This window comes from Balearica regulorum, chromosome 1 (assembly GCF_011004875.1).
Source record: "Balearica regulorum gibbericeps isolate bBalReg1 chromosome 1, bBalReg1.pri, whole genome shotgun sequence".
NCBI lineage: Eukaryota > Metazoa > Chordata > Aves > Gruiformes > Gruidae > Balearica > Balearica regulorum.
Window position 1 is genome coordinate 61,604,951 of NC_046184.1, and position 26,481 is coordinate 61,631,431.

Sequence of the window (26,481 nt, forward strand, 5' to 3'; positions counted from 1 at the left end):
ACATACTGCAATAACAAAATGACAATATAACATAAATGGTAACGTAGGAACTTTGATGAAAACTGTATCTGGTCTCCACAAGTAACCCAGTCTGGAAGTCCATAGTGTATCCGACTTTCGGGATTACAATCACAATTGTAATGTCAGTCAAGAATTCACCCTTGGTTGGAAGGATAGAGCAGACAGCTACCCACTGAAAGACACTTTGAAATCCAAGGTTGATTGTTTTTCTTTGTTGTGGGTTTGCCTGTAAAAATAAGGTGAGCATCACTCTTTGTAAAAAAAGAGAATGCTCAGAGTGATATTCAGTCTGAAATCCTTCAGATTTGTATAGGATTGCTTTAGAGATGTATGGGGAGGAATGGCTGAGTACTTCTGGATGTGTCAGTAGGTTATATGGATCTCCTTGGTGTAAGAACAAGTCATGATTGATATTTACTGTATTGGAAAAGGAATATGTTCCTTTTGTTGTAGAGAAAGTTTCTGAGCATATCGGGAGTTCTGCGTGTGGAGCTGTAACCTTTCTGCTGTGGAAGTGGTCCGGTCTTTGTTCTTATTCATCCAGGCATCATCTAATTTTTTTTTTAACAATTATTAATAGATATGGTTCAAGTTCTCAGACTGCCAGGGTCTACATTTATCAGTGGCAAGTGTTTCCTGAGGAGCTGGGGGCCTCAAAACAGCACTAGGACTTCTGTGGATTTCATGGCATTGTTTGTATTACGCATTTTATATCTAGCTTATGTTTTGAGCTTATTTTGTTCACTGATGTAAGCAGGTGTAATAGCACTTCTCAACTGCCCACTAGCTGGAAAAGTAAGTATTTGCTGTTGATGTGTTTGTTGTGACAGAATCCCAGGCAGCTCCTAGCAGAGCTGGAGACCCCGGGAGCAGTGGAAGTGTGAAGTTGGGGTATGTTCCCACGCAGCTCCACTTGACCTTGAACCCAAGGATAAACCTTGAGCAGTTCCGGAGGAGAAGCTGCTCTGCTGGGGGTTCCAGACGGGTGGGAGGTTGCTCTCCCTCCTAGGGAGGCAGACCCGAGGCCCGGGCCCAACCGCACCTGGGTTAGCTCCCCTCGGGGGATGCCAGCTGGGCTCGGCTCTTTAGAAAACCGCTTCCCGGTGAAGCCAAACAACCAGCACCTCCTGTGCCCCCCAAAACCCAGCGCGCTGGGGGCGAGGCGAGACCAGCGGGGCGTACGGGCGGCCAGCACCGGCCGTGCCGGGGCGGTCCCGGCGCTCAGCCCGCAGGCGGTTGGCGGGACAGCGATACCTGCCGCCGCCGGGCCGGGCCCCGCCTCCCGCCTCGGCGCTGCCCCGGGGCGGGGCCCGAGGAAGTGACTTCAGCCGGCGGCGGCGGCGGAGCGGCACGGCGGGGCTGAGCGGCGGCGCGGAGCATGGCAGCGGCGGCGCGGTCCCTGCTGGCGGCGGGGCGGATGCGGGCGGGCGGGCGGCGGTGCCGGGCCCTGCCCGCCGCGGGGGCCGCTCCCTACTGCACCGTGGCCCCGCAGCAGCAGCGGCGGCAGCCGCCGCCCGACATGAAGAGCTACCTGTGGTCGCGCTACAAGGAGGCCAAGAGAGTCACCAAGGGTGAGCGGCGGGCCGGGGCGCGGGGCCCGCGGGCGGCAGCGGCACGGTTCCCCCGTCGTGCCGGTCCTCCTCCTGCTGCAGGTCGGAGTGCCGCCGGTCTGAAAGCAAGTAAAGACGTGCTGGCGGCTGGGAGAGGAGGAACGGCGAACCCCGCGGGAGCCGTTCCGATGGCGTGAAGGGTTCAGGGGCCGAGGCGCCCGTGGGTGTGAGGGGGCGTACGAGCAAGTTTCACCTCGTGGGGCCGAGGCCAAGCCGCCGTCCGCTCCCGGAGTCGTCGCGGCTCTGGTGTCCAAGTTGCCCTCCTTTCTCGTGGTCTCCAGTGCTCTCCCGGGGTCAAGCTGGGAGCGTGGGTAAGACCGTCACCTCGGTGGGTCCCGAGGGCCGGACGCCCAGTGGATAGGCGCTGGTGGGGGCGGCTGCCCCTTCTCCTTCCCCCCCTCTGAAGAGGGGTGAGCCCTTCAGACCTCTGCCCGTCTGACCCACTGGGGCTGTAGCTGTTGGAAGTGCCTTGGGGAAGAAGCCTTTTCTACGGTGTAGCTCGGGCCGGGCAAAGTGGCTGGTGTTGGTCGGCTGTTTGAGGGGCTTTCTGCAATAGGCTGCTCTTCCAAAAAGTTAAAATGCTGTGAAGTTTTAGATGACTTGTTTGTTTTGCCTATGGTTCCATAGAAATACTGGGAAGCGTTGAAGCCAGGGTGAAATGCGAACGATACGTGCATGGCACTGGGAAGCCCTGTTCTTCAGCCCAGCTAGGCAAAATGTTAAGGGCCAAATACTTGCTTGAAGCTTGCTTGCTTCTCTGATGGGAAGAATATTACCAAGGTGCTTGAATACGTGATCTTTTAGAGAGCCGAAAAAGAAGAAACAGTGTGTGTTCCACAACATCAAGTGGGAAAACTTGTCGCGTAGTGGCAATTGGTAGTGCTTTAGTCTTGCATGTTTTGCCCTTTTAAAGAAGGGAAAAAAAAAAAAGTAAATATAGTCTTATCCTACACTTAAGACTCTTGAGCGTGAACTGGAGCTTACGCTGTGCTGGGTGTAAACATAGCATTTGCAAACACAAAATAGTGGCAGCATTTCACAAGTGAAATAAGAAGCGGTGTTAGAGATGTCAGAAGAACGCTATGGACTTTGGAGGGTGGGATAAGGGATAGGAAGAACAGAGTAAGTGCCTTTTAGTTTTAATCTTTTTTTCTTTTCCTGTTTTCGGAATCAACTTTTTCTCATTCTAAACCACACCCAAATAATACTTAAGAGCTGTGGTTAGAGTAGGGTAATGTTAAGAGAAAATCAGTCAGTCAGTGGGTGTGGGTTCGCGAAAGATGAAGCAAATACTTCTAGAATAATTCAGAATATTTTATTACAGCCTAAGTCACCCAATGGCTTCAAGTATGTGACGTTTTGCTTAGTTACAGCATTAAGATGACAAAGCTGTCCTGATTTTTGACCCAAGGTTTATAGCACTTGGGATGCTGTCTGCCAGCCAGAATGTCTAATAGCAACAAAGTGTTTCTACTGCCTGCTTTCAGGCAGATGCTAGTCAAGCTTTTTTTATCTGAAATATCTTTATATATAGATATATAAATATTTTTATTTTTAAAACAAATGTTGACTCACCAGGGTGCACAATTGACATCGAAAAAATACTTTATGATACAGAAAAGAGTGTTGTAATGTGATTTTTGGAAGTTCACTCACAACTATGGTTATGACTTCAAGTTAATTAAATGATTCATGGCTCTTTTTACAGAATAAGAGTACTTGCCTTAATAGGAGCGTGTCAAATTGCATTTCATTATTTTGTTACCTCAACTGAGCATAATGTTTATCTTGTGTATCACTATAAACAGTGACTGGAGATAGTAGGAGCTAATGTTTCAGTTGAGGCTGATTTTGTTAAATCCCCTGAAATGAAACATAGAGTTTGTCATGTCAGCTTAAGCATGGGGAACTCCTGGGATCTTTTGTGGTGAAACACATGCTGGACTTTATTTGAAACTTGGAATTAAACTCAGTGAAATTGCTGTTCTTTCTCTCTCTCAAAAATTAAAAGACTTGAATACCTGCATCTGATAAAGCTGAATGGTTTTAGGTTACAGTCTGTTGTTGGGCATCTGTGTAACTTTCTGTTGTGCAGTAGTCTAAGGTATTGCTTTTACAAAAGAAATGTTATTTCCCTTTCTATGAGTTGACTGGAGTTTTCAAAACACAGCACTATCTTTCTAGCAGATCTGGAGTCCCCACACCTACCTGCCTTGTTGAGATGGTTTTCTCCTGTGATGGAGCACGTAGTGTTATCTGCCCTCAGAGCTGAAGGTGTTGAGATAAGCTTGACCAATTCCTTCTAGGCTTATATGTAGAAAGCAACCAAACAAAGCATATTCCCTTTAAACTCACCCTTCCGAGCATGGGTTTAAGATGAAAGCTCCCCTTTTTTCCACTGGTAGGGAAGGCTGGATCATAAAGATAGTATATGGGAAGGAAAGGAAGGAAAACATGCTCATGTTTTATGCTTCCAGGAGGATAGTGTTTAGCGTCCTAATGTTGCTTTCCCAAGTTTTTTTAAACAAGAAATACAAACATGCTTAATACTGATGTTGGTGTTGATCCTAAAGTTACTTAGTATGTTACATCTCTATGTAAGTGGCCTTACCTTCTCAGTATTTTCAAACAAATATCAAGAGAAGTATACCCTTAAAAATGGAAGTGATTTACGCACACTAGGTACATGTGTGTAGAGAATAAGTAGAATATTTTTGATTTCCTGATTTGCTAGAAGGTTAATGAATGTAGCAATGTGTATGTAACTGTTGTTTGGAAAGTATGGCAATCACTTAAAGTTTACTTATTTGAGTTGAAATTGAGTAATGTGGTAACCTTGAAACAGTGAAACAAAAGAAATTAAAGCAATGTCAAATTAGAACAATGTCACTTCTGTTTCTGGGGCAGAAGCTGGACCAAATAATGGGAGAAGACAAGACTCCTATAATAATATCCTCCTCCAACTCCAAAGTTAATTTTCAAAAGCAGTAATAAATGTGTTAATGGAGTTAGCAAAAAATTATACATATTGAGTCTGGGATTCTCAGATAAGCAAGATGCTGAAATGCAAAGTGTGCTTCAAATAAAAACTGTGGGTCATCAGGACAAGTTACAGACAGCATTTTCAATAGCATCATATTGTTAAGAACTAGCTGGTTAGTGAGAATTAGTTTGATTATTTCCATCATTGTTTATCTATATTTAGAAATTGCTAATGGATTTCTGTGTATTCATTTAAATAAAATTACAAGGCTGGTATAACTCTTTGTTTTGTTTTTCTTTTTCTCCCCGCCTCCCCTGTTCCCAGAATTGGTTCCCTCAATTATGAGTAACATGCTGAATCCAGATGCTATTTTTTCAAACAATGAAATGAGCCTGTCAGACATTGAGATTTATGGTTTTGATTACGACTACACGTTGGTCTTTTATTCTAAACATTTGCACACGCTGATCTTCAATGCTGCTCGAGATCTTCTTATTAATGAGCATCGGGTAAGTAAAATTAATGGAATAACAATAAACTTATGAATAAATAATTTCTAACTGAGAAGGGTGTAACTCATCTTTTTATGCCTCGATCCTAGATTGGCTCCCTTTATAACACATTTTGTACAACAGCTACATATGAAGCACAGAAGTCCTGGTTTATTCTCAGCTGCAGTTTTGAGCAGAGCTCAATCTGTCAGCTGTTAAGGAATAGAGTTTTATTTGGTTTATTTTTTTTATTTTGGTGGTGGTGAGGTAGTTTTGGGGAGGTTTTTTTTCTGATTGTCAGTTATTGGAGTGACCCTAACAGATAAGAAGCTTAAAAGTTACCGTTACTCTGCTGCATGCATTGCTGTGAGTGCAGTGATTAATTTGCATATGGAATATTTTTAGCCTGACTTCTTACGAGGTCTTTGATTGCACTGCGTGCTTGCGAGGTGCTCTGTATGCATGCAGTGTTTCAGCTGAGTTAGCTGGAGGGGCAGCCTGTGCAGTGACGCTGTAACCGGAGAGAGCAAGCCCCAAGTAAGCGTTCAGCTGAGCGGTCCCTTCAGAGGGAGCGCTGTCCTGTTGCCCCGCCAAGCAGCGTGTTTGCAACGGTGACCAGTGGACATCTAAGCAGCTTGGAGCTGGTTGCCGTGTAGTTTGGGGATGGGAGAAGGTGCTGTGTGTCAGGAAGCAGGGGGGGAGATGAGTGACTTGGTAAACTGAAGGTATTGAAGGGAAAAAGATTGAAGAAAATCCGGACTGAAAGAGAGAAAGTTTATAGAACTGTAGGACTTACAGCAGGGGGAAAAAAAAAACCCCACAAAAAATTCCAGTGGGTAGCTTAATTAATAAAACTGCTTGTGTATTTTATACAACCTAAATCTGAATGAGTGGTGGTATTCTACATTCGTATTTGAATCTAAAGGTTAGGAGCTATATATAAACATCTATAAATATCCCTGGAAGAACGAACGAAACTTCATGGGCGCTACAAGCATACACAACTTGATCCCCCTAAGATTTTGACATGACTTGGTAGCAATGTTACTGTAGCATGTGTAAATACACTTTTTTAAAGCTATGTGATTCTTGCAAAAAACAATGCTACTGTAGGAGTCAAGATTAATTCTTGTAGACAAAAATTCAAATGGTGCTCTGTCTTTACTGTTTGAATGAATTCAGGTAGTAATAACTTTCCAGTTTGCCTCGATTAAAATCTCTTGAGTTCTAGTAAATGAAGCTGTAATTACTTTTGGAGACAACTTATTGAAATATGTTATCTCCTGTTGGAATTTATTGAGGGACAACAATTTTTATTAATGCTACCTCTGTAGCTCCTTATTCTGTTAATGTTTTTCTTGCCTTTAACATTAGAAAAAACTTCTAGATAGTATTGCCCATTATGACTGTCACAGTCAACCTGAAAGATGGCCAATTTTGGTCATGGCAGTGTAAGGTAATTCATCAGAAATAGCAAAATGCTGTGTAGGAAGCAAGGAATTTTGAAGTGTGTCCAAGAGAATAAACATCGATTTAATGCTAATCTCGAAGGTGGCAGCAGGTGTTGAATGTAAACTCTTGGTCTTGGGTTTATTTCTTTCCTAACATACGGGTCTGTGCCACCTTATCTGGACAGCTGTTTCAGTTCAGATATATGTATCCCCACCAAGAGTGGGGTAAGTAAACAGTGCAATTTTTATATATATATATTTTTATTTGGCTTGTAAGGAAGATTTGTGTGCCAAGGTAGTCTCAATCTTTTTCTCATACATATCGGCATGCATGCAAAAAGACAGCATTCTAGTAGAATAAATTAAAGTAGGAGAGTCAAGTAAGCAGGAATTTGAAAAAAAAAAAAAAATCCTGGTTCATGCTTGATGTGGCTGCTTTGGGGCATGTGCAGTACATCTTAGTTTTTAATTGATCACATTCTATATCCTCCTCCGTTTTCCCTCTTTTCTGCTTCGTGTTCCTTGGCCAAATCTACACATCTTCCCAACCTGTCTGTAGCCTTCTGATGCTGTTCTTCATTCGGATCAGTAGCCTCCCCCATGTTTTCTGGAAGCGGTAGTAGGGATGATAATTCATTTGGGAGAAGGTACTGTTTTCTTTAACTGTAGATGCCCGTGCTCAGTGTAAGCACAATCTACAGCAGTTGCAGAGCAAATCCTCTTCGGCATAGATAAAGACTTTGTGGAGAAATTGCAATTTACTTATTTTTTTGTAAAAGTAGCTAGAGCCTCTGTTGAAGTGCAATAATCTACCTTTTTCCCTGAAAGCTTGTAAATGAGCCATATATGTAAGGAGACTGTTGTAGAGAGGTGGAGAATGTGCCTGAGATGCATTTGTCAAGTTCTAAGACTGCGGTAGCCTGTGGGACGGAAATGAAGGATCATCTTTCAGTTGGTTAGTCAAAGAAATGATAGTTTTCTCAAGCCTTGTCAGAAATGACTGAAGAATTTTACCTATTAAAACGACATGAACAAACCCCTTAGCCCAAGGCACGCATCTAATGTATATTTTTTTTCATGGCTAGCCTATGCTTGATGCAGGACAAAATTACAATTGACTGAAAAATGTTAGAAAACTCTCTAATAGGTGGGGCAAGCTACTGTGCTATCTGTAAAGAACCCGAGGAAAGAGTACGTGGCACAGATGTTCAATTCATGTGCATCTCTAGACAACGAGGTGTTCCAAGGTACCCTGCTGTCCAGGGTAAAAGTAGTTGGGTCACTGTGGCGTTTTCCTGGCTCACCCTTTAATGCCCAACTTGCTTTCAGGATATGATCTTTGTGACTCACAGTATCTTGAGGAAGGTCCCTGTTAGGGGAGCCTGGCTTCTCCAGGTAACATTAGCCATTGTGAATTCTCTTCTTCCTTCCTCCCCCTCTGTGTTTATTTGAAGTGCACTTATCTTTAAACACCACTGGGGTCTGCATTTCAAACGTGACAATCTAAGATCGGGAGTATGATCTGCACTGAGGGAGTCAAAACAGATAGCTGTGCTTCTTTTATTTCTTGAAAATGCTAGTTAATGCTCCTGTTCATATTGATGATGATGTATAGCTTTTTCTTTCACTGGAAATGAGCAGTAAAGTTTGGGTATCTCTAAATGAGGCCATGTTCTTGGGTTTCTAGCTAGAAGGTTGAGCTGGAAACTGTGTTTGTGTAGTTTGTTTTATGGGGAGACTTCACAATGCAAGGCAAGTCAGCTATTAAATTTTAGGAAGTTAATAAAATTTAGTTTGTTTTCAAAGGTGCATATATTAACTTTTTAAACAACAGGCTAATGTTCAAAGGTGATGACCTCAGAGTACCTGGATGTCCAACTTTAGGTACTGTGCTTGATTTACATTTAAAACATTGACCTTGGGGAAAAATGTTTGACTTGTCTTACACTGTACATATGTTCCTGCAAATCTCGCCAACCTATCGAAAAGCCTCTTAATGACTAGTGAAAATGAGAAGCATAGAAAACGTAGGCTTTTAAAATTCTGCAGAAACAATTTTTTAATTTGTTTTTATTGTGGAGGTAAAATCAAATCATTGCTCTCTTTTCTTAGTATCCTGCAGAAATAAGAAAATATGATTATGATCCCAATTTTGCAATCCGAGGACTTCATTATGATGTGCACCGGGTATGTATAAATAACTTTGTGATGAGTTATATCGTGCTGAGAACTTAGCCAAAGAAAATAAACAGGACTTTTAAGTCTTCCAGCTTTTCACTCTGTTGATGTGTAAGGATGTTGTTTCATACTTTTCTCTTTCATAGCAAGCTTGATTTTTAATTTTTTTTTTTTAATAGCTCTTAAGTATGAAATGTTTTGGGTATTTTGCTGTCGTGGTTGGTGGAGGTAGGAAAGACAACTTAGAGTGCAACAGAATAAACATAAGCAAGCATCTGCTAGTAAGAAAAGTTATTTCTTCATGGCTTAGCTCAGGTCACTGGACAATGTTTTTCTTTGTGATTTGGCAAGGCCTAGGTAAACGCCATTGATAAAAGTATTTTGGAAGCTATGAAGGGAGTTGAAGTGAAGGTGCTAAAGTGTTCTTGAGACAAGGGGCATAGACAAAATTGTTTTGATTTTTATAATTTCATGACAAATAGTTAATGTGATAAAAACTGATTTTTTTTTTTTCCCCTTGCAAGGCATTATTAATGAAGATTGATGCTTTTCATTATATTCAGCTGGGAACAGTTTACAGGTGGGTAAAATTATTTTCTATCTATAATAAAAATGTCTACTCTTGGGTTTTTTTAATCTCTTAGTTGTGTATCTCTTATGTTCGTATCAGGAACAGAGCCCTGAAAAGCAGACACGTGAATGAACATGGCAGGCTTACTGGAAGGGGGTTTCTTTGCGCCTCTGTGTGTACACACAGACATGTGCACACGCTTACTGACTGATACAGTACCGCTGATTCCCCAGTTCAGAGCCGGGGAAGTTGGCAAGCTGGTTGGTCACATAGTGCTGACTCACTTAGTTTCCGGCTGTTAAATTGTGCTGAAAGACATCTAAAAATACGCCGATGACTTCTCCGCTGTTGCTTTCTGTGTAAATGATTATCGCAGAGTGCCTGTTAGCATGATTTTTGGTGTGGTTGTAGGGACACTTGAGAGGTCTTGCTATGTTTGCACAGAGCTTTTAAGTTTGGACACATCAACATCATACTTGCAGAATGAAGCACAACTGCTTTGTGTCCCCACAGCCTGACAGTTCCTGAGCTTACTGAATTGATGTAAAATTGGCAATCTCTGTGCTGTTCTTCGTTACATGATACAGACATACTGTATGTGATCTTTGACAGGAGAATTTTTACTATGGCTCAGTTTGCTGTCATGAAGCAGTACGCATTTGACTGACATGAACACCACACTTCGTACCAGATTTTAAATTAAACAAGGCCTGAGCACGTTTCTTAATGTCATTGGACAGAAAGTTTTCTTTTGGGGCCAAAAGATAATACAACCTTAGATGATTTGCTATGGGGGGCTGTATATGGTAGTATGAAATGATGATAATGTGCTCATTACTTCTTGTATGCCAGTGGGGCAGATAGGTAGTAGTCAGCTGTAGTCATGGATCTGTTCTTCTATGAGTTAGTCTGAGACACACTTTGGGAGAAGGGAAGGAAAGTGAAAGAGGAAACAAGATGACATGGTCCAGTATTAGCCTCATACTGTCAACATAGTAGTGATCTAAAGCTGCAAAACTAATGTGTTCTGTATGTATCATCGGAGTCTGAGTGAAACTTTATATGATTTTATTTGTGTGTTTCATACCTGCTGATGTAGACTAATTGTTGTGTATTTCAACTGACAAAACCTGTTCCTGTGGTTTTTGAAGGAATTTTTTATGCAGGGCTAGGAGGGAACCAGAGAACTTGATATGAAGGTTGCTGATTGTAAGGTTCATTTAAAAAGGCTGTCACACTTTCACATTTTTCACTGTGAAAAATGCTAGTTTGCTAGATTAAAGACTAGGTGAAGTGATTAAAAAATACATTTATCTGTAGTTATGTACTAGAAATACTAAGATTGGTATGAATGGAAACACACATGTGTGAAAGCACCAGAAGAGATGTTGATAGAAGGGACAAAAGGATGGTGTGTGTTGGTGGTACCTGGATCAGTTGGTCATCAGGAAATCAGCACATCTGCATGCTGTTTCTCCAACCACCCATATGGGTGGGAGGGGCAAAAAAGAGGTTGAAGGCTTTGAGAGATGAGGTCAGGAAGAACAATGGTATGACTAGAACCATATAGTCACCTAGATGAGAAGACAAATGGATGGTGAGTCCATCAGCAGTGTGTTACCTTATGACTCAAGAGTGGGACAAAATGAAGAGGCAGGAGATCACAGTTGCTGTCAACTCCTAGTACAAAAGGCACATCCAAAGCCAGCACATCATGACTGGTCAAGAAGACTCTAGAGAGGTGTTGAGATTTGTTGAAGAGCTGGCATCCCTTGTTCTGTGTGTCACCCAAAATAATTCTGGACAGACTGCTAGGCCACGCATCTTGGTACCTGTGAGTGTGAGGGAGAGAGTGAAAGCTACCATTTCACTCAATACTTTCTCTTAATTTGGTTTAAAATAAGATTACCTTTCTCTTCTGTACTAACACTGAGCTTTGCTGTCAGTTGCTGCATATCTCTAGTTCTTAGTTTTAAGCTTCCATGTGTTCTGTATGTGTGTAGGTCAATCATACCACTGAAAGTAGCAGGACTTGCCCAAGCGTACAACCTCACTTGCACTGAGAGGTGTAAGCAATTCTGGTATCCCTCTAACAATGCACGTCTCCAAGGGCGGCAGTGGGAGCACTGCTGTGGGTGAACTGTGGTGTTTTTAGTGCAGTCTGTCCATGCTGTCAGTGGAGTAAAATATACTTTGTGGTTATACAGCTGCACTGTGAACTGTCAAGACTATGAGTATTCTGGTAAAACTAATCTACAGCTTTGCCAACACAGTCATCGCTCCTCTGTGGATTTCACGTATGTCTATTGTCAGCTCTTGATTTGCGCTTAAGTAGCTCCTGATCCACGCATGTTTTCTCCAGCAGTATTCAAATGGCATAGCTGTCTGCAGACTAGAAGATGAGTCAGTCCTCCTCAATTCTGATTGTATTACTTAGTATATGTTTAACATTTTGGTTGCATTTCTTTGTATTTACTGCTGTGGATGGGTGATGCTGAACTCTGTATGTTAAACTAAAGTATTACCTGCCCTGTTTGTGCACAATTCTAACTGAAATGCTGGAGTCCTACCTGCAGTAGCACAGAGCTGTGTACAAGTCGATGTATCATTGAGAAGTGCGGTAAAGGAGCTAGGTAACGTGGGACTCTGCTACCATCGCAGCCCTGACAAAGTTCATGTATCGTGCCCTTCCACTGCAAAGCTGGTGTGGATGCTGAACACTGAAAGTACTAGGCTTACTAATTAATTTATTTTTTAATACCTCACAAGACTTCTGGGTAAGACCAAGAAAGGGGGGCATGAAATAACTGGTTTTTTACAAGGTTGCAAAAAACCATAAGTAGGCTTGGAAAAAAGGGACCATTTGCCATTTGTGTTCTTTAGTCTTGAGCAAAACCTCAACACTTCTGTGTCCTCTGGTGAGGATGTTTACCTGCCTGTGGTGTTGGAGATGCTTTAGTGCAAGATGCTTGATACATTCAAAACAAAGCCTTTAATCTTTTAATAGTTGATAAAGAAACTCTGGGGAGAGATAATGTTCCCTTCTTCTCCATTTGTTGTTATACTTTTATATTTTAATTGCTTGTCAACAATCCTTCAAGTAATCTTAAATGTTAGGAAACTGAACTGTTGATACAGTTTAAAAGAAAATCTTATTTAGTTAAAAGTTGTGTATGTTTTTCTTTCCCTTGAACCTTCAAGGTCATAGTACAGAATAATTTGGTTTAAACGCTATCACATCATCAGTGCTGTATGAAACAAAGGCAGAGCGAGGAATTACTTTGTGTTAAGAAACTGGAAGCTCTAACTACTTACAAACCCTTAAGGCATAGCTTCAGTGGAGACTAATTAGCTCTTTTCCCGTAAGAAAGTAAAAAGGACTTAAAATTGGAATGTGTTCTGTGTGCGTCAGCCTGTTAAAATGTTACTTGTTCTGTAAAGAAAGATGCTGTTTTAACTTACAGACTCAAGTGTTCCTATGACATTATTAGTATTTTAATAAGCTCCAGATCCAAGTGTTAATCTGTCAGACTTTCATTTGGTAATTACTTGAAAATTTTAGTCTGACTTTTGAACTAAAGCTAATGTTGTTTTCCAGAGGCCTCAGTGTTGTCCCAGATGAAGAAGTCATTGCAATGTATGATGGTTCCCATGTCCCTTTAGAACAAATGAGTGACTTTTATGGAAAGGTAAAACCACAAACTGCTCTTTAAAGTGATTTTTTTTTTTGGGGGGGGGTAGTGGTGTTAGTATTTTGTTATTACTAGCAGTTATATTTTCTCAATACATGATTGACCTATAGTGCTAGATGTGAAGTTTGCCCTCTGAAGTGACAAAAACCTTTTCTTTCTCCCACTTGCTTTAGTTTCTTCTTTCAGTGTTCCCTTGCCCAGTCATACAGACAGAGAACACAGCAAAATCAAGTGACTTGCTCAGTGTTGCACAGCAAATCAGATAAAGGATGGGAAGTGAACCATATCTGATGTCTTACCCCAGTTATATACTTCTTCCTGGTGGTCTAATGGCTTAGCTGATGTAGCAGCAAGTAAATGTATGGAGGCATCTCTTGCATACAAGCTGACATAGTGACAGTAAGAGGATTTGACAAAAGATGAATGATAAAAGATAAAGCTTTTAAGTTTAGGATTTGACTTTGTGGGGAAGCTTGATCTTGCTGGTAGGTTCCTTCCTCTTTCCCAAATGAAAAGTGGTGCTGTCTTTTTAGTAAAAAACAAGTTTATTTTACCCCTTTTACTTATAGATGTTAATGCCATGTTGACGTGAAAGGCCCTTCTTTGTGCTGTGGAGCATTTTGTTGTTTTCACACTTGTTCTTTTTTTAAGGAGCTGAACTTAGACTTCCCAAATCTAGTCTCTGCAGCAGTTCTGAATATTGCCCTGGCATTCCCTGTGGGATCCCTCGGTCTCTGCACATGTGTGCTTTCTTTGATCTTGGAAAGGATGGTGACAGGACAAGAGGCCATGGGCACAAACAGAAACACAGGAGGTTTCCTCTGAATATCAGGAAACGCTTCCTTTACTGTGAGGGTGACTGAACACTGGCACGAGTTGGTTGCCCAGTGAAGTTGTGGAGTCTCTATCTTTGGAAATATTGAGAAGCCATCTGGACAAGGTTCTGGGCAACTGGCTCTAGGTGGCCCTGCTTGAGTAGGAGAGTTGGACAAGATGATGTCCAGAGGTCCCTTGCAACCTCAACCATTCTGTGTTTCTGTGATCTTCAACAGTGTGCTGTCTTGAGCGGCTTGCTTTACCTCTTTTCTTCTTGAGAAGTATTTGCTCTTGTATAATGAGATTCTCTTCTGTGAAACTTAACTATAGTTACAGCTTTTGCAGACTAGAAATATTTTCTTCTGTTCCTGCATTAGTTATTGTAGACTTGTACAACTTTTCATTCTCCCTTTTCAAGGAGGTAAATTGTTTTGCAGTCCTAATCAGTGTTCCACCTATTGCAAAAAAGTAATAAAACCTTCATCCCCGCATCACTCTTATTTACAGAAGTGCAGGCTTCCAGTGAAGGTCTTCTCTTGACTTTTAGCTGATCTCTGTCTTTTATGTGTTTATGAGTTAAAATACTGCTAAGAGTAATGAGTCATGATAAATTCTTACAGTAAAGCCAACCTTTCTGTTGGAGTTACTTTGTTGGAAGTCTGTTAGTTCAAAAAGAATCTAAAGCAATGTGAAAAGTGACAGCAAAAGCTGAATATCTGCAACTAAGCTGACATGTTTATACTGAATGAGTGAAAGTTTTCTAATCTGAGAAATGCCTGACCTTTTTTTTTTTTTCTTCTTTTTTTCCCCACCCCTGTAGAGCTCACAAGGAAATACAATGAAGCAATTCATGGATATATTTTCCTTGCCAGAAATGACACTCCTTTCTTGTGTGAATGAATATTTTCTGAAAAACAACATAGACTATGAGCCTGTTCATCTGTACAAAGATGTCAAGGTACTAGCTTTGAAGATGGGGTAAACCTTTACATTTCTGCATCTTCTCTGAGAGTACTTCAGGAAGCTTCAATCTGTTGTCTCAACTCCAGTGAAATACATCAACTTTAGGTTTTGTATAGAGCAATTATTGCTATACAACCATAAAAACATAAGTAAAATGAAGGTAGACCTTAGAAAAGAAACAGAATAATTTGAAAATTTGTTTTAAATCTAATGTTCTAGGGCTGTTGCTCTTTCTGTAGGTTTGAGGTGTGAATGGGGAAAGTGAAGGAGCTCTTGTATATTGATAAAGCTTCTTTTGATTGTTATTAAAGATACACTTTCCTCACTAGCAGGAATTGTAAGAGCCTATAGGGAACTCCAGTTTGGAGCTTTCCATTGTACTCTCTCTGTATCTTTGCTAGTATACGATCATTTGCTGCCTCTTACTTTTGGCATATCTATTTCACCTGTTTTCCTCTCTTCCTCCTCCAGAAAAATCTAGTAATAATGATTAGAGTAATTTGACCCTCTTGATTCCTCAGGATGTATCCTGCAGAGGAGATAAAAATTATGTCATGGTTATTTAAGAACAGAAGAGATCATGTCGGAGTTGATGGTATTTGTCTGCACAAGCTTTAAATCCAAAACCTTTTCCTGGCCCCTTGTTGACATGTATTAAACTCATGTAGTTGTTCAGCATATGTGATGCACCTGAATGTTGAATCTGTCACTTTCCCAAGTAGAACAGATAGATTTTAAGTAACATTTGACCTCCAGAGTAATTTTTCCCTTCTGCCTATGGTTGCATAGAGTCAGAAGGCTAGTTCTTGTGGTTTTAGCTGAAGTGTTTGTAGAAACTTCTGTACTGCTCAGCATTACCAACGTTTTGGAAGCCCTATAGTGGCATTTTTGGAGGATTTTTAGGACATACTCCGTGTAAGTACCAAAATGGCAGTACTACTGTCCTGAACAAAGCAATCTGGTGCAGAGCTGGCTCAGGAGAGCTGCCAAATGCCTTCAGAGCTCCTTATGGGTACTTTGCTTAAGCATTTAGCTTTTCATTTGTTTATAAATTTCTTTTTTAAATAACAAGGGCATTTAGGAGTGATCATAATCTAAAATCTAACCAACTTAAAGATTTTGGATTTTGTTTTTGCAAGAGGAAAGGAATGTGTTCTGCTCCAAAGCTCATTAGAAATCTGTGATGACTCTGCTTCTGCAGAGGGCTTTCACCCCACCTCACTCTTTTCACAGTTGTTACATGAAAGAGCCCCTTTGCTATACAGTTGTGTACTTCCCAAAAGTATGAAGTTAGTTTCTTAGAGGACGGGCTTACTCTTTGTCTAGTGGTGACATATACATAATGAATACGACATGGCATTTCTGTAAAGTTGAAAGTGTAATTTAGAGAAAGGAATTGTTTTAAAAACAGATTACTACTGCTATGCAGTGAGCATGGGTTTTATAGTTGAAAAGATTTTTCAGTTCTTTAGTGCTCTGTTGCTTTCCTGACAGGATTCAATCAGGGATGTCCACATCAAAGGAATAATGTACAGAGCAATTGAAGCAGATATTGGTAAGTACTAATGAGATCATCTGTCAGAGCTTTTTTCACTGATAGTATAGTGATCTTTCTGGCTTCCTTATTTGAGATTACAAATTCTAAATTTTAAAGCTTGAAAGAGTTACTTCCACTTGCCTAAGGTACTTTTGGTGAATATACCTTCATGTTCTGAACCCTTGGTTGAATGCAGAGAAAATTCTTGTGAAAAACTTTTTCAATTAATACTGTATTTTCCTCAATCCTCACAGAGAAATACATCTGCTATGCTGAACAAACTCGTGCGGTGTTAGCAAAGCTGGCTGATCATGGCAAGAAGATGTTTCTCATCACAAACAGTCCCAGCAGCTTCGTGTAAGTGAACAGTTGTTTGCTGTTCAACTACACCTTTTTAAAGGATGGGGAGGATGAGGTTCTCGAATATAATTCATTATATTGCACAGATAACCACTACTGTTAACATCCCTCTGTCCTTTTTAGGGACAAAGGCATGAAGTTCATAGTTGGCAAGGACTGGAGGGATCTCTTTGATGTGGTCATTGTACAGGCCGATAAGCCAAACTTTTTCAATGATAAGCGAAGGTGAGTATCCAGTCAGTAAAGAACGATTCAAGCAGCTTATTCCATATTAGGCTATAGAACATGTTTTGAAATGTTTTAATTGGGATGCAATGTAACAGAAAATTATATTTGGTGAGATCCTGTTTAAGGTCATTACATAATGCAGTGACACCCAATTCTGAAGTCCAAATGTTCACCATTTCATGCCTGAGAAAGTTCCAGTAGCTATTACGGGTCTGCTGGACTGAGTTAGGATCACAGAAGCTGTTTTTAACATCCTAGCTTGTAAGTTGAAATGTGTTCCTTTCCTAATAAACTTGAAAAATTTTGGTGCCTTTCAGAATCAGCTCCTTATCTGGAAATGTCTTTCATTGTGTCTGGTTTTTTTAGTCACGCATGATATTTAAAGGGCAGACTGGCTGACAGGCTGGAGTATTTGGACTAGTTGTTCAATTAAGTAAACATATTTGTAATGCGTATGCACTATTCTTACACTTGAAAAAGACCTATTCCTTTATGTGTACTTAGGATTTGAAAGTGTGATAGAGGGAGGTGGGATTTTTTTCCCTTTACTTTTTTTTTCCCATTTAATTTTAAAAAGAACTTTTCTTTATGTCTTGCCCCCAGACCTCTGCCCTGTTCTTGTTCAGTTGTACAAAATGAGGTATTGGGCAGGATTTTTACATGTCATCACTTCTTTTGTATTTCTCTCCTTCTTAATGGCAGACGATTCAGTTTCTTCCCCTCCGTCTGGGATCCCTGTCTTAGTTCTCAACAATTGTTCTCAAACTCCATTATAAATATCATAGGTATACTGGAGAGATACATTGCATTTCACGGGGTACAGTGAAGTTTTGGAGCCTTGCTTTTTCTGTCTAGTACAAAAAGTTCAGATGCTAGAGACCATGGTTTCCTTTTTGAAAAATGAATATTTTTAATAGTAAAATGCTAATCTCCTTCTAAAAAGTGACAGAATTTCTACAGTAATGTAACAATTGTATATAATTCTATTCTAGACCGTTTCGGAAGGTGAATGAAAGGGGAGTGTTGCTTTGGGACAAAATTCACAAGCTGCAGAAAGGTCAGATTTACAAACAGGTATGCTTTCATAAACTCTTTCAGTTCAAATTTAATACCTATTTCCTAGAATCCCAAGCTTCTTTAGATATCATAAAGGCTTCTAAAAAGTAGATATGTTTAAGAGAATTATTTTAATGACTGAAGTGGTACAAATTCATTGTTGGTATTCTGTGTCTGCAGTTTATTTGTCTCTTGAAGTGATAGTATTGAACCCGCCTGTAAAATTTGGGATTTGTAATATATAAACTGAGAACAAGATTTTTAATATGAAAATATTTTCAGGGGTGTACTAAATTGCTTTTTCATGCCTGTGAAGGCGCAAGTTGCATGCCACTACAATGTATGTGTCATTGTTTCTGCAGGGTAACTTGTACGAATTTCTGAAGCTTACTGGCTGGAGGGGCTCTAAGGTTCTCTACTTTGGTGATCACATTTACAGTGACTTGGCAGTAAGTAGTTTACTTTCGCAAAATAGGATAAAAGATGAGGCTTTTTGCTAGTTTTCCTCTCTTTGTCCCCAGTTATTCAATATAACACTTTCATTTAAGATTTCTAAGTACAACAAAACTTGAGTTGGTAGTTAAGCCACACTGCTTTTCTTGCAAAAAGAAAAAGTGATGAAAATTGGTGCCATAAAAGGCTGACCATGTTTTCCACCTGACTTGTAGGATTTAACTTGTTTACAAGCAGTGCTTAGGAATGAGTGTGGTGTATTCCTGATCCAGGTACTGATTGTGTCAGATGTAACATAAAATCATAGAATGGTTAGGGGTGGAAGGGACTTGAAAGATCATCTAGTTCCAACTCGCCTGCTGCAGGCAGGGACACCCTCCACTAGACCACGTTGCCCAAAGCCCCATCCAACCTGGCCTTGAACACTTCCAGGGAGGGGGCATCCACAACCTCTCTGGGCAACCTGTTCCAGTGTCTCACTACCTCATAGTGAAGAATTTCTTCTAATATCTAATTGAAATCCACCCTCCCTCAGTTTAAGGCCATTATCCCTTGCCCTGTCACTCCATGTCCTTGTCAACAGTCCCTCTCCAGCTTTCCTGTAGGCCCCTTTAGGTACTGGAAGGCTGCTGGAAGGTCTCCCCGGAGCCTTGAGTAAGCACAGATATCCAAATGCAAAGGATTGTCACTGATTTGGATGACACTACCAAGTGTAATAAGAGCTGAATGAACTTCTGTTTTGACAGGCAATCTTCCTGTCACTAATGGTAAACTTACTTTCTTCTTGAGATCTTGCTATGGTTTGTAGCCCCGCTCTCCAGGCATTTTCTTACTATTTTATGAACAAATATACTGTTAACTGTTACTTCGGACTAAGTGACCACCACCTAACTCTTTTGTAATTGATTGCATATGAATGCCTGGATATGACTTTCCACAACCAAGCTGTGGTAACATGTTTCAGCAGCAGCACACGTTAACATTTTTGCCCCAGTCTGCTTTTAAAAAGAGATGTAAGTGTGGGTGCTTCAGAAGGCTGAGGGCCAAAGGAAGGAGGTGGCAGCTCTGTTCTTCTCTGGCGCGTTGGAGGAGAGGGCACAGGTGGCAGCTGCCTCATCTTGTAGTTGTCAGGAGGAGCTTGAATAGCTGGGGTCCGCATAGGACCCTTCTGTCAGCTGAGTGCATGGGTAAATACCACAAACCCAATACACTGTTTCTTACAGATACTTCTGACAGCAGCAGAGGTCTCATCTACAAGAGGAATTTCCTACTGTTTGTTTTAAACATAATGAATTAGTGCTTGTGTGTTCTTTATGTCTGTCTGTCTCTCTCTTTAAAACTGGGATTTGAAGCTTACTTGGAAACTAAACTATTGCCTGTTGGCACAGTTAAGTCCCACTGTTTAATATTTCTGCTTATATACAGGAAGCAATTAAATTGGTGCCCCTTTGGGATAAACAATGGTCAAATTCTTCAGTTCTCTTAAGCAGCTCTTTTTAAGACTAATAAATTTTATTTTGTAATTCTTGGTAAATAGGATTTGACCCTGAAGCATGGCTGGCGCACTGGTGCAATTATTCCAGAGTTACGATCGGAGATTAAAATCATGAACACAGAGAAGTACATTCAAACCATGACCTGGCTGCAAACCTTGACAGGATTACTGGAACACATGCAGGTTTGTTCTGTGCATGTAATATATAGCAGAAGGGATTCGGCCAAGTTTCTAAATGCTGGACATGACTAAAGTTCACCAGTTTGACTGTAGATAAATAAATGCAGTTTTATATATGTGGCTAGTTAATAAGACTTTTCTCAAAATCTTGTCCCTTTCCTCCACTGGTCAGCCTGGATTGATTTCTGCTTTTCCTTATTTAAAATGCACGTGGATAACTTCTGCATACTGATTTCTGAAGCATGCTTTTGTCCTGTTAGCTGATAAGGGTTTATGAATGGAAAGGCTCATTTATGAGGGCACCCTTAGTTACCTGTCATCCGTTCTTTACATTCCAGGTTCACCGTGATCCTGATTCACAAATGATTTTAGAAGAGTGGAAGAAGGAAAGAAAGGAAATGAGGTAAGACACGGGAGACGAAGAATTTGCAATATGCTTCATGGTAGCTAGGTGTCCTGTCCACAGATTTCTTCAGAGTATCTCTCCATCCTTGATTTATATTCCCCAGTAGTTACAGACCTTCTGAAATTGTGTAAAGCAATGTTCTACCTGTCTCTTGTGCAGGTCTTCTCCCCTCTGACCCTTTGTGCATATGAACCCCTACTTTGGGGGTTCCCCTGTTCCCCTTCTTTGGAACAGATGTTGACTTTCTGTGTGAAAGGGTAACACCAGATCAACTACTTCTCCTTCTCATCTCAGTTTTCTTGTCACTTTACTTCAGCTGTCACCGTAGCTATTCATTACACAGACTTAGTTCTGTATTATTTAAAAATGTGTTTCTGTATCAAGACTTTGGTCACTTCAATTTTTTTAGATGACTTCTTCAGATTACGTACAATATATTTTAGAATATGCAGAAACTGGGCTCTGCGCTACACTGGATTTAGCAGTGGACTCATCACAAAGATAGTAATAGTACTAAAAATCCTAAAAGTCTACTATCGTGAAGGAACAATCCCTAAATGCAGGGGGTGTGAAGTGCGCAGTCGGCAAGGCCAGCAGCTGTGCAACCAGCAGCCTTCCCCAGAAATGTGGAAGTAAATGAAATGGGAATGGTACTTGGCAGTGACTAATAACGGAAGTTAATTCCAAGATGTTTAAGTTTTTTGTGTACATTGAGCCAGATCTTTGTGGTAAAAAGTCTTTTATCTTTGGGACAAGTGGGTGTCATTAGGATTTAGATGAAGGCAAAAGTCTTCTTTCACAATCTCTAGAAAGGAAAGCTTGAGATGTCATGTTTCTGAAGTCAGAAGCAACTTATCACTGGTTTTAGTGGGAGAAGTGTGAAGCTCTTCTGTAATCGTTAGGTCTGGGCTACATATGTGCAAGAGGTGCAAAAATTTGTGGTGCATTTAAGTGGTTTGATGTGCAATGGTAAGAGAATAATGCATAGAACAGATTATAGGAACTGCTTGCTTCAGGTTCTGGATGCTAGCTGGTAAAGAGATGTGTGCAGGTATGTTCACTTCATTCTCTTTCTTTTTTTGGGGGGACAGGGAGATGAACAGGAATTTCTTCAATGCACAGTTTGGAAGCTTATTCAGAACTGATGAGAATCCAACTTATTTCCTAAGACGTCTCTCTAGATTTGCAGATATCTACATGGCATCATTGAGTTGTCTCTTGAACTATGAGCCTGACTACACGTTTTATCCAAGAAGGACTCCTTTGCAGCATGAACTTCCTGGCTGGTCAGACCAGCTGTGCACTGGAACATTCAGAATACCTTTCCTACAAGAGACAGTTCAAATCAAATAAACTCTTGGTGGCTTCTTGCTAAAATGGGAAAATATATATATATTTTTTTTTGAATGTACATGTATTTAAGTCACTTAAATCTGTTATCTTGATTTAGATGTAATTAATACTTGTTCTCATAAGCATTGTACCTATTTTCTCCTCTCCTGCTCAGAGATGTGAAAATTCCTCTTACAGAAGAGATGATGGACTGCTAAAACAGTAGTGGGCTGGGAGGGAGGACAAATTTGAGGGGAAGGACTGGTGGTGTTCTGAGGTGGTTGTTTTTGTTTGTTCATTGGAAATTTCGATCTGCAGCCTTGCAGTTTACAAAGAAATACCTGTACAATCTGTTCTGGCCCTGATCAGAACTCCAGCTGGAGCCTGTAACGGATCTTGGCACCGAAAAGCTTAAATCCAGTATTAGTAATTCAGCGATACGCGGTAGCCAGTTTACCGTGAGACTGAGAGGGATGGTGTACGCGTTTTAACTGTCCTGGCTGCCATAGCTAGAGCCTTACCTGCTGTAGTGTTGGTGTGGCTCTGCTGCGCTGCTGGGACGACGGTACCGGCGGGTTCAGGCTGATGGGCTTTTCCCCCTCTCTGTGCAGTTTCTGTTCCTGTAATGTCTGAGCTTGGCTGTAGGTGGACCTGAGCCGAAAACTGAACGTGGCAGTAACTTGGGCTGCTTCAGCTTCCTTTCATTAAGTTTTAGGCACCTTTCTTCTTAAGTTTCAAAACACTTTAAGTATCTGCTCTCTGATAATAAAGCCATTTCAAGAGATCTTGCATTTTGCATTTCAAAGTGGAGATAGATCTCTGTCAGGCTTCGGATCGATCCTAAATGCTGCTTCTTAAAATTTTAAGTGTCTTACAGTGGTATGCAATGTGGTTTTGCTGTTTCCTGGGAGAGAATGTATTTCATATAGCCTTCAGTAATGGACTCTTATAGTCAAAAGTAAACACGCACAATAGGCAAATGAGTTGAAAGAAGAATTAAGAAATGAGAAAACAAACCCCAGAGTTTTCTGATGACTTTTTTTTTTTTTTTTTTTTTTAGCTCAAGCCCTCAAAGCTGAATTGGGGGCTGGTAGACAGTTTGCATCAAGCAAAATAATTTTGGAGGTGCAAACATGAATTTTTATTCAATTACTGAAATTGCAGGTAATGCATGAACACAAACTCTGGGTAGCACATATGTTCCAAAGATTTGAGCTGAAAAATGTCTATTTTGCACAAGGAAAACATCTGTTGATGTGTTTCCTCAAACAGGCACTTTATAGAATTGCTATATAGTTGTTTTTAAATAAGGATGCTTTCTTTTCTCTGCATCCAAAGGAAACATTTTTTTTTAACTGGTGCTTCCCACCCCAGCCATTTTAGAAGGCATAATATGATTAATGTTTTTCAAATTCTAGTTATTAAAGGCTCTATTTTTAAAAGCATATAATTGACAAAATACATAGTATTTGATATTCTTAACTTCATTTTGGGATATCACTTGCTTCCTACCATGATTGTCAGGTAAACTTTTGGTGACCAAAAGTTTTCTTTTTTTTTTTTTTTTAACCCTGTCTGTATTATGTGCAAGTCCCTATATTGAATTTCATATGCAGTATCTTTCGTCTTTTTAAAAGCATGTTTGCAAACTAGGGAATGTATTCTAATCTAGCCTGCAGAATTTCATAAGCAGTTTTCCTGTATGCTTGAAATCAGTCTGAAGTTCTCAGAGATGGTTATAGATTTCATGTTCATGGTTTTCTTTGTGCTCCTGTTTCAAGCTGGACGTGCAACACTCTTAAAGTGTGTGTGTATTTAAACAGATGAATATACTTGAAGCGAGTAAGTTCATCTGACTGTTTTGGTGGAAGAAAAAGATAAAGTTTTGCAGGAAGTTAGTTTGGCTTTATCAGGAGACTTGGTGGGAGAAATATTTAGCGTAACTTGATAATGAAATATAGGGATGGAAATATCCCCAATTTGCCTTCAGTTCTTCACCCTGATGCTCGGCTAGAGCTGAACTTGGTGTTACGTGTCCGTAGCACCTCTCATGCTCCGGAGATTTCAATGCACTGTTTAAAAAAAAAAAAAAAAAAAACAAACTCCAAGCCACTGTATGTTCTCCATTTTACTACCAGCAAATAATAATATTGTGTTATTCAGTTCTGTGTTATTGACTTTGATAATGTTTTGCTGGTTAGAGCTCTGTGATGTTTATTCTTTTAAAGCTGGCTACGAGTCAGTTTGCCTAATTTTCCTGTGTTAAGCAGGAACAATTTGACTGGGTTGGATGATGTTATCCACATAATACATACTTTTGTTTCAAGATTACTTTTCTCCTCTCCCCCTTCCTTTCTCTTACCTTATAAATCAAACTTCTGTACAAAGCTATGTTACAACAGCCAGCTGAAGTAAAATCTTGTTTATATTGCATGACTTCTTGAAATAAACAACACTGCATGAAACTAAAATAATTATGAGAGGGTTATGTTCCTTTAAAACAACCCAACTATATATAATATGAATTTAAGTGAGAATTTTAAAATGCATTATTTATTTTTCAATTCTAGAATGCTCTTTAACTTTTAAAAATGTCTTGCATTTTTGTAATGATTTCACCTTGGCGCTGTCTGCATTACTTATTTTAACCTTGTTATGTTACTGACTTCAAAGAGATTTTTGAGCATGTTTAAAGGGCAGTGTCTCTTTATTTCGTTTTGGGAGTATAGTTCATTTGAACACCAAAGCAAGAAGAAATTTTCATTCTATTCTATCAAAAACATGGAAGAGAATAGTCTGCCAGTAAAAGAAGAGTTTAATGAACTGTGGAACTTTTTTGTGGTAAAAATATTTAATGATTATTACGAAAATAAATGCTTGGACTTTATCTTCTGGTCCCTATGAGCCTTAATAATTTGAGTGACTGGGGAGAAGGAAAGAACATGAGTTGTATTAATTGCAAAATTCCGTCGTGAAAAGTCCCCTAAATATGTTTGTGTGTTTTAAATTTTGTAATACCTTATAGGTAAAAAGAGGCAGGCGTGGAGGCGGGGGGAAGATAAGAAAAGGAGTTAGGGAAGTTATTTCAGTCTCTCCTTCACCCAGGCCCATTTACACATTAGATTCCCTTGGTTGTGCTTGACGGTTGTGTCAACAACCCTACAACCCTGGATTTGCCTGCGGGTCTTGTTTTGATAGGAGGCATCCCAGGGTTGCTCTCGGAGGTCACTAACGCTTTTCTGCAGGGACCCCTTCCCTCCTGCGCCCCATGCGTGGTAGATACCTGGAAGCATATCACAGGGAAACATTACTGCTGCCAGCAAGAATATCTTCCTTGTCTGGCTGTTTTGTGGTTTCTATACTGTTCTCACAATTTGCTATGCTACTGAGGTTTTGAGGGAAAGAAATGAAAGTGAATCAAACTTTACTGTACTAATAGTATGGTGAAAATCAGAGCTGTTATTGCTGTGCATTGGTTGAAAGGCAATGCTAACGTGCTTGGTAAAAATAGCGTGTGAACAAGCAGGTAGCTTCTGTTCCTCACAGACCCAAAAATCTGAATGCATACATGAGCTGCAAGTACATAATCTTCATTGTCCACTTTTCACAAAAATTGCTCAAGTAAAAATTGATTACTATCTTAATACCCTCATATAATCTGTATTTCTTGCTAAAGGTGCTACAATTACGATTTCCCTTTGTACAGTGAGGTGAGATGTAAACAAAACATGGTCAAGTTGAAGGAAAGACAGAAAAGCTAGGGTGGGCAAGCAAGGTAGACAGGACGTTTGCATTTCCTGCTGCTGAAATTCCCAGGAGAAAGCATATTAGCAAAATATCCTTTGAGGTTAAAAATACAAATTTAACCCATGTTTTGTTTCATACTTGCAAGTCGTAGTTGTAACTGAGCCAGAATGAAAGCGGAGAGCTGGAGTACTAGCAGATTTAGGATATTGGCCAAGCTAGCAGTGCGTTTGAGGCCATTTTAAAGTCGGTGAAGAAGAATGAAAGCGGTTAAATAGCAGGCTAGTGGAAGTCTTATACTTTTCACTGAGAATTGTCTGTTTGCTTCGTGGTAGGTTAGCTGAGACTCAGGTTTGTCTTTGGCACTCTTAGTTGATATTGCTCAGATACAGCCACTGCTTCTGAGGTTGGAAACTGTCAACTCTATAGACTGCATCTTAAACAAAGCTGTGCTCTTCTGGGTTTTAATTTGTAACGAGATTTTATTCCCTGAAATGTGTAGGTGCTGTTTTTCACAGTAAGTGTAAATAGAAATGTGTTTTAGAATTGACTAATGCCAAATTCAGCCTTTAATTCTGATCATGAGGACCACTCATCATAAGCTGCTGGTCATCCGAATCCTAGAAAATAGAAGAAAAAGAAAATCAGACTTGAACATTGCATTAAGAAAGGAAAGTCACCTTCTGGCAAATTTGTCCATACAGATGGCAGAGTTTGCATCTTGACATTTTTGCACTTGACATTTTTGCACCAAACAAGTCTTTTTACTGGATACAAAAAGGTTTATTTTGATTTTAGACTCTGCAGGTACACGAAGGTCTTACTAAAGTGGACCATTGAGGCTATTCAGATATTCTGGCTTTACTCAATCTTTCCTTCCCGTGTCTCCCAGCCCCCTTCCTGTTGCATTTCTT

The 26,481-nt window shown here is 40.2% G+C and overlaps 2 protein-coding genes across 5 annotated transcripts in view; one reads left to right on the forward strand and one right to left on the reverse strand.

Annotated features, from left to right (window-relative positions):
- The first annotated feature begins 1,367 nt into the window (after positions 1-1,367).
- Positions 1,368-24,710, forward strand: NT5DC3 (5'-nucleotidase domain containing 3). The gene is made up of 14 exons (XM_075754723.1): positions 1,368-1,592; positions 4,939-5,123; positions 8,669-8,743; positions 9,259-9,314; positions 12,904-12,994; positions 14,634-14,771; positions 16,271-16,331; positions 16,568-16,670; positions 16,797-16,898; positions 17,894-17,975; positions 18,320-18,406; positions 19,948-20,088; positions 20,424-20,488; positions 21,583-24,710. The coding sequence occupies exons 1-14, from the start codon at positions 1,400-1,402 to the stop codon at positions 21,842-21,844; spliced, it is 1,641 nt and encodes a 546-aa protein (XP_075610838.1). The 5' UTR covers positions 1,368-1,399; the 3' UTR covers positions 21,845-24,710.
- The window catches only part of STAB2 (stabilin 2), a 90,076-nt gene continuing 87,733 nt past the window's right edge, over positions 24,139-26,481 (reverse strand). For all 4 annotated transcript variants that reach the window (XM_075754689.1, XM_075754699.1, XM_075754680.1 and 1 more), the window contains one exon: positions 24,139-26,187. In XM_075754689.1, the coding sequence (XP_075610804.1) occupies positions 26,137-26,187 (51 nt within the window). In that variant the 3' untranslated portion in view covers positions 24,139-26,136. The remainder of the gene's footprint in view (positions 26,188-26,481) is intronic.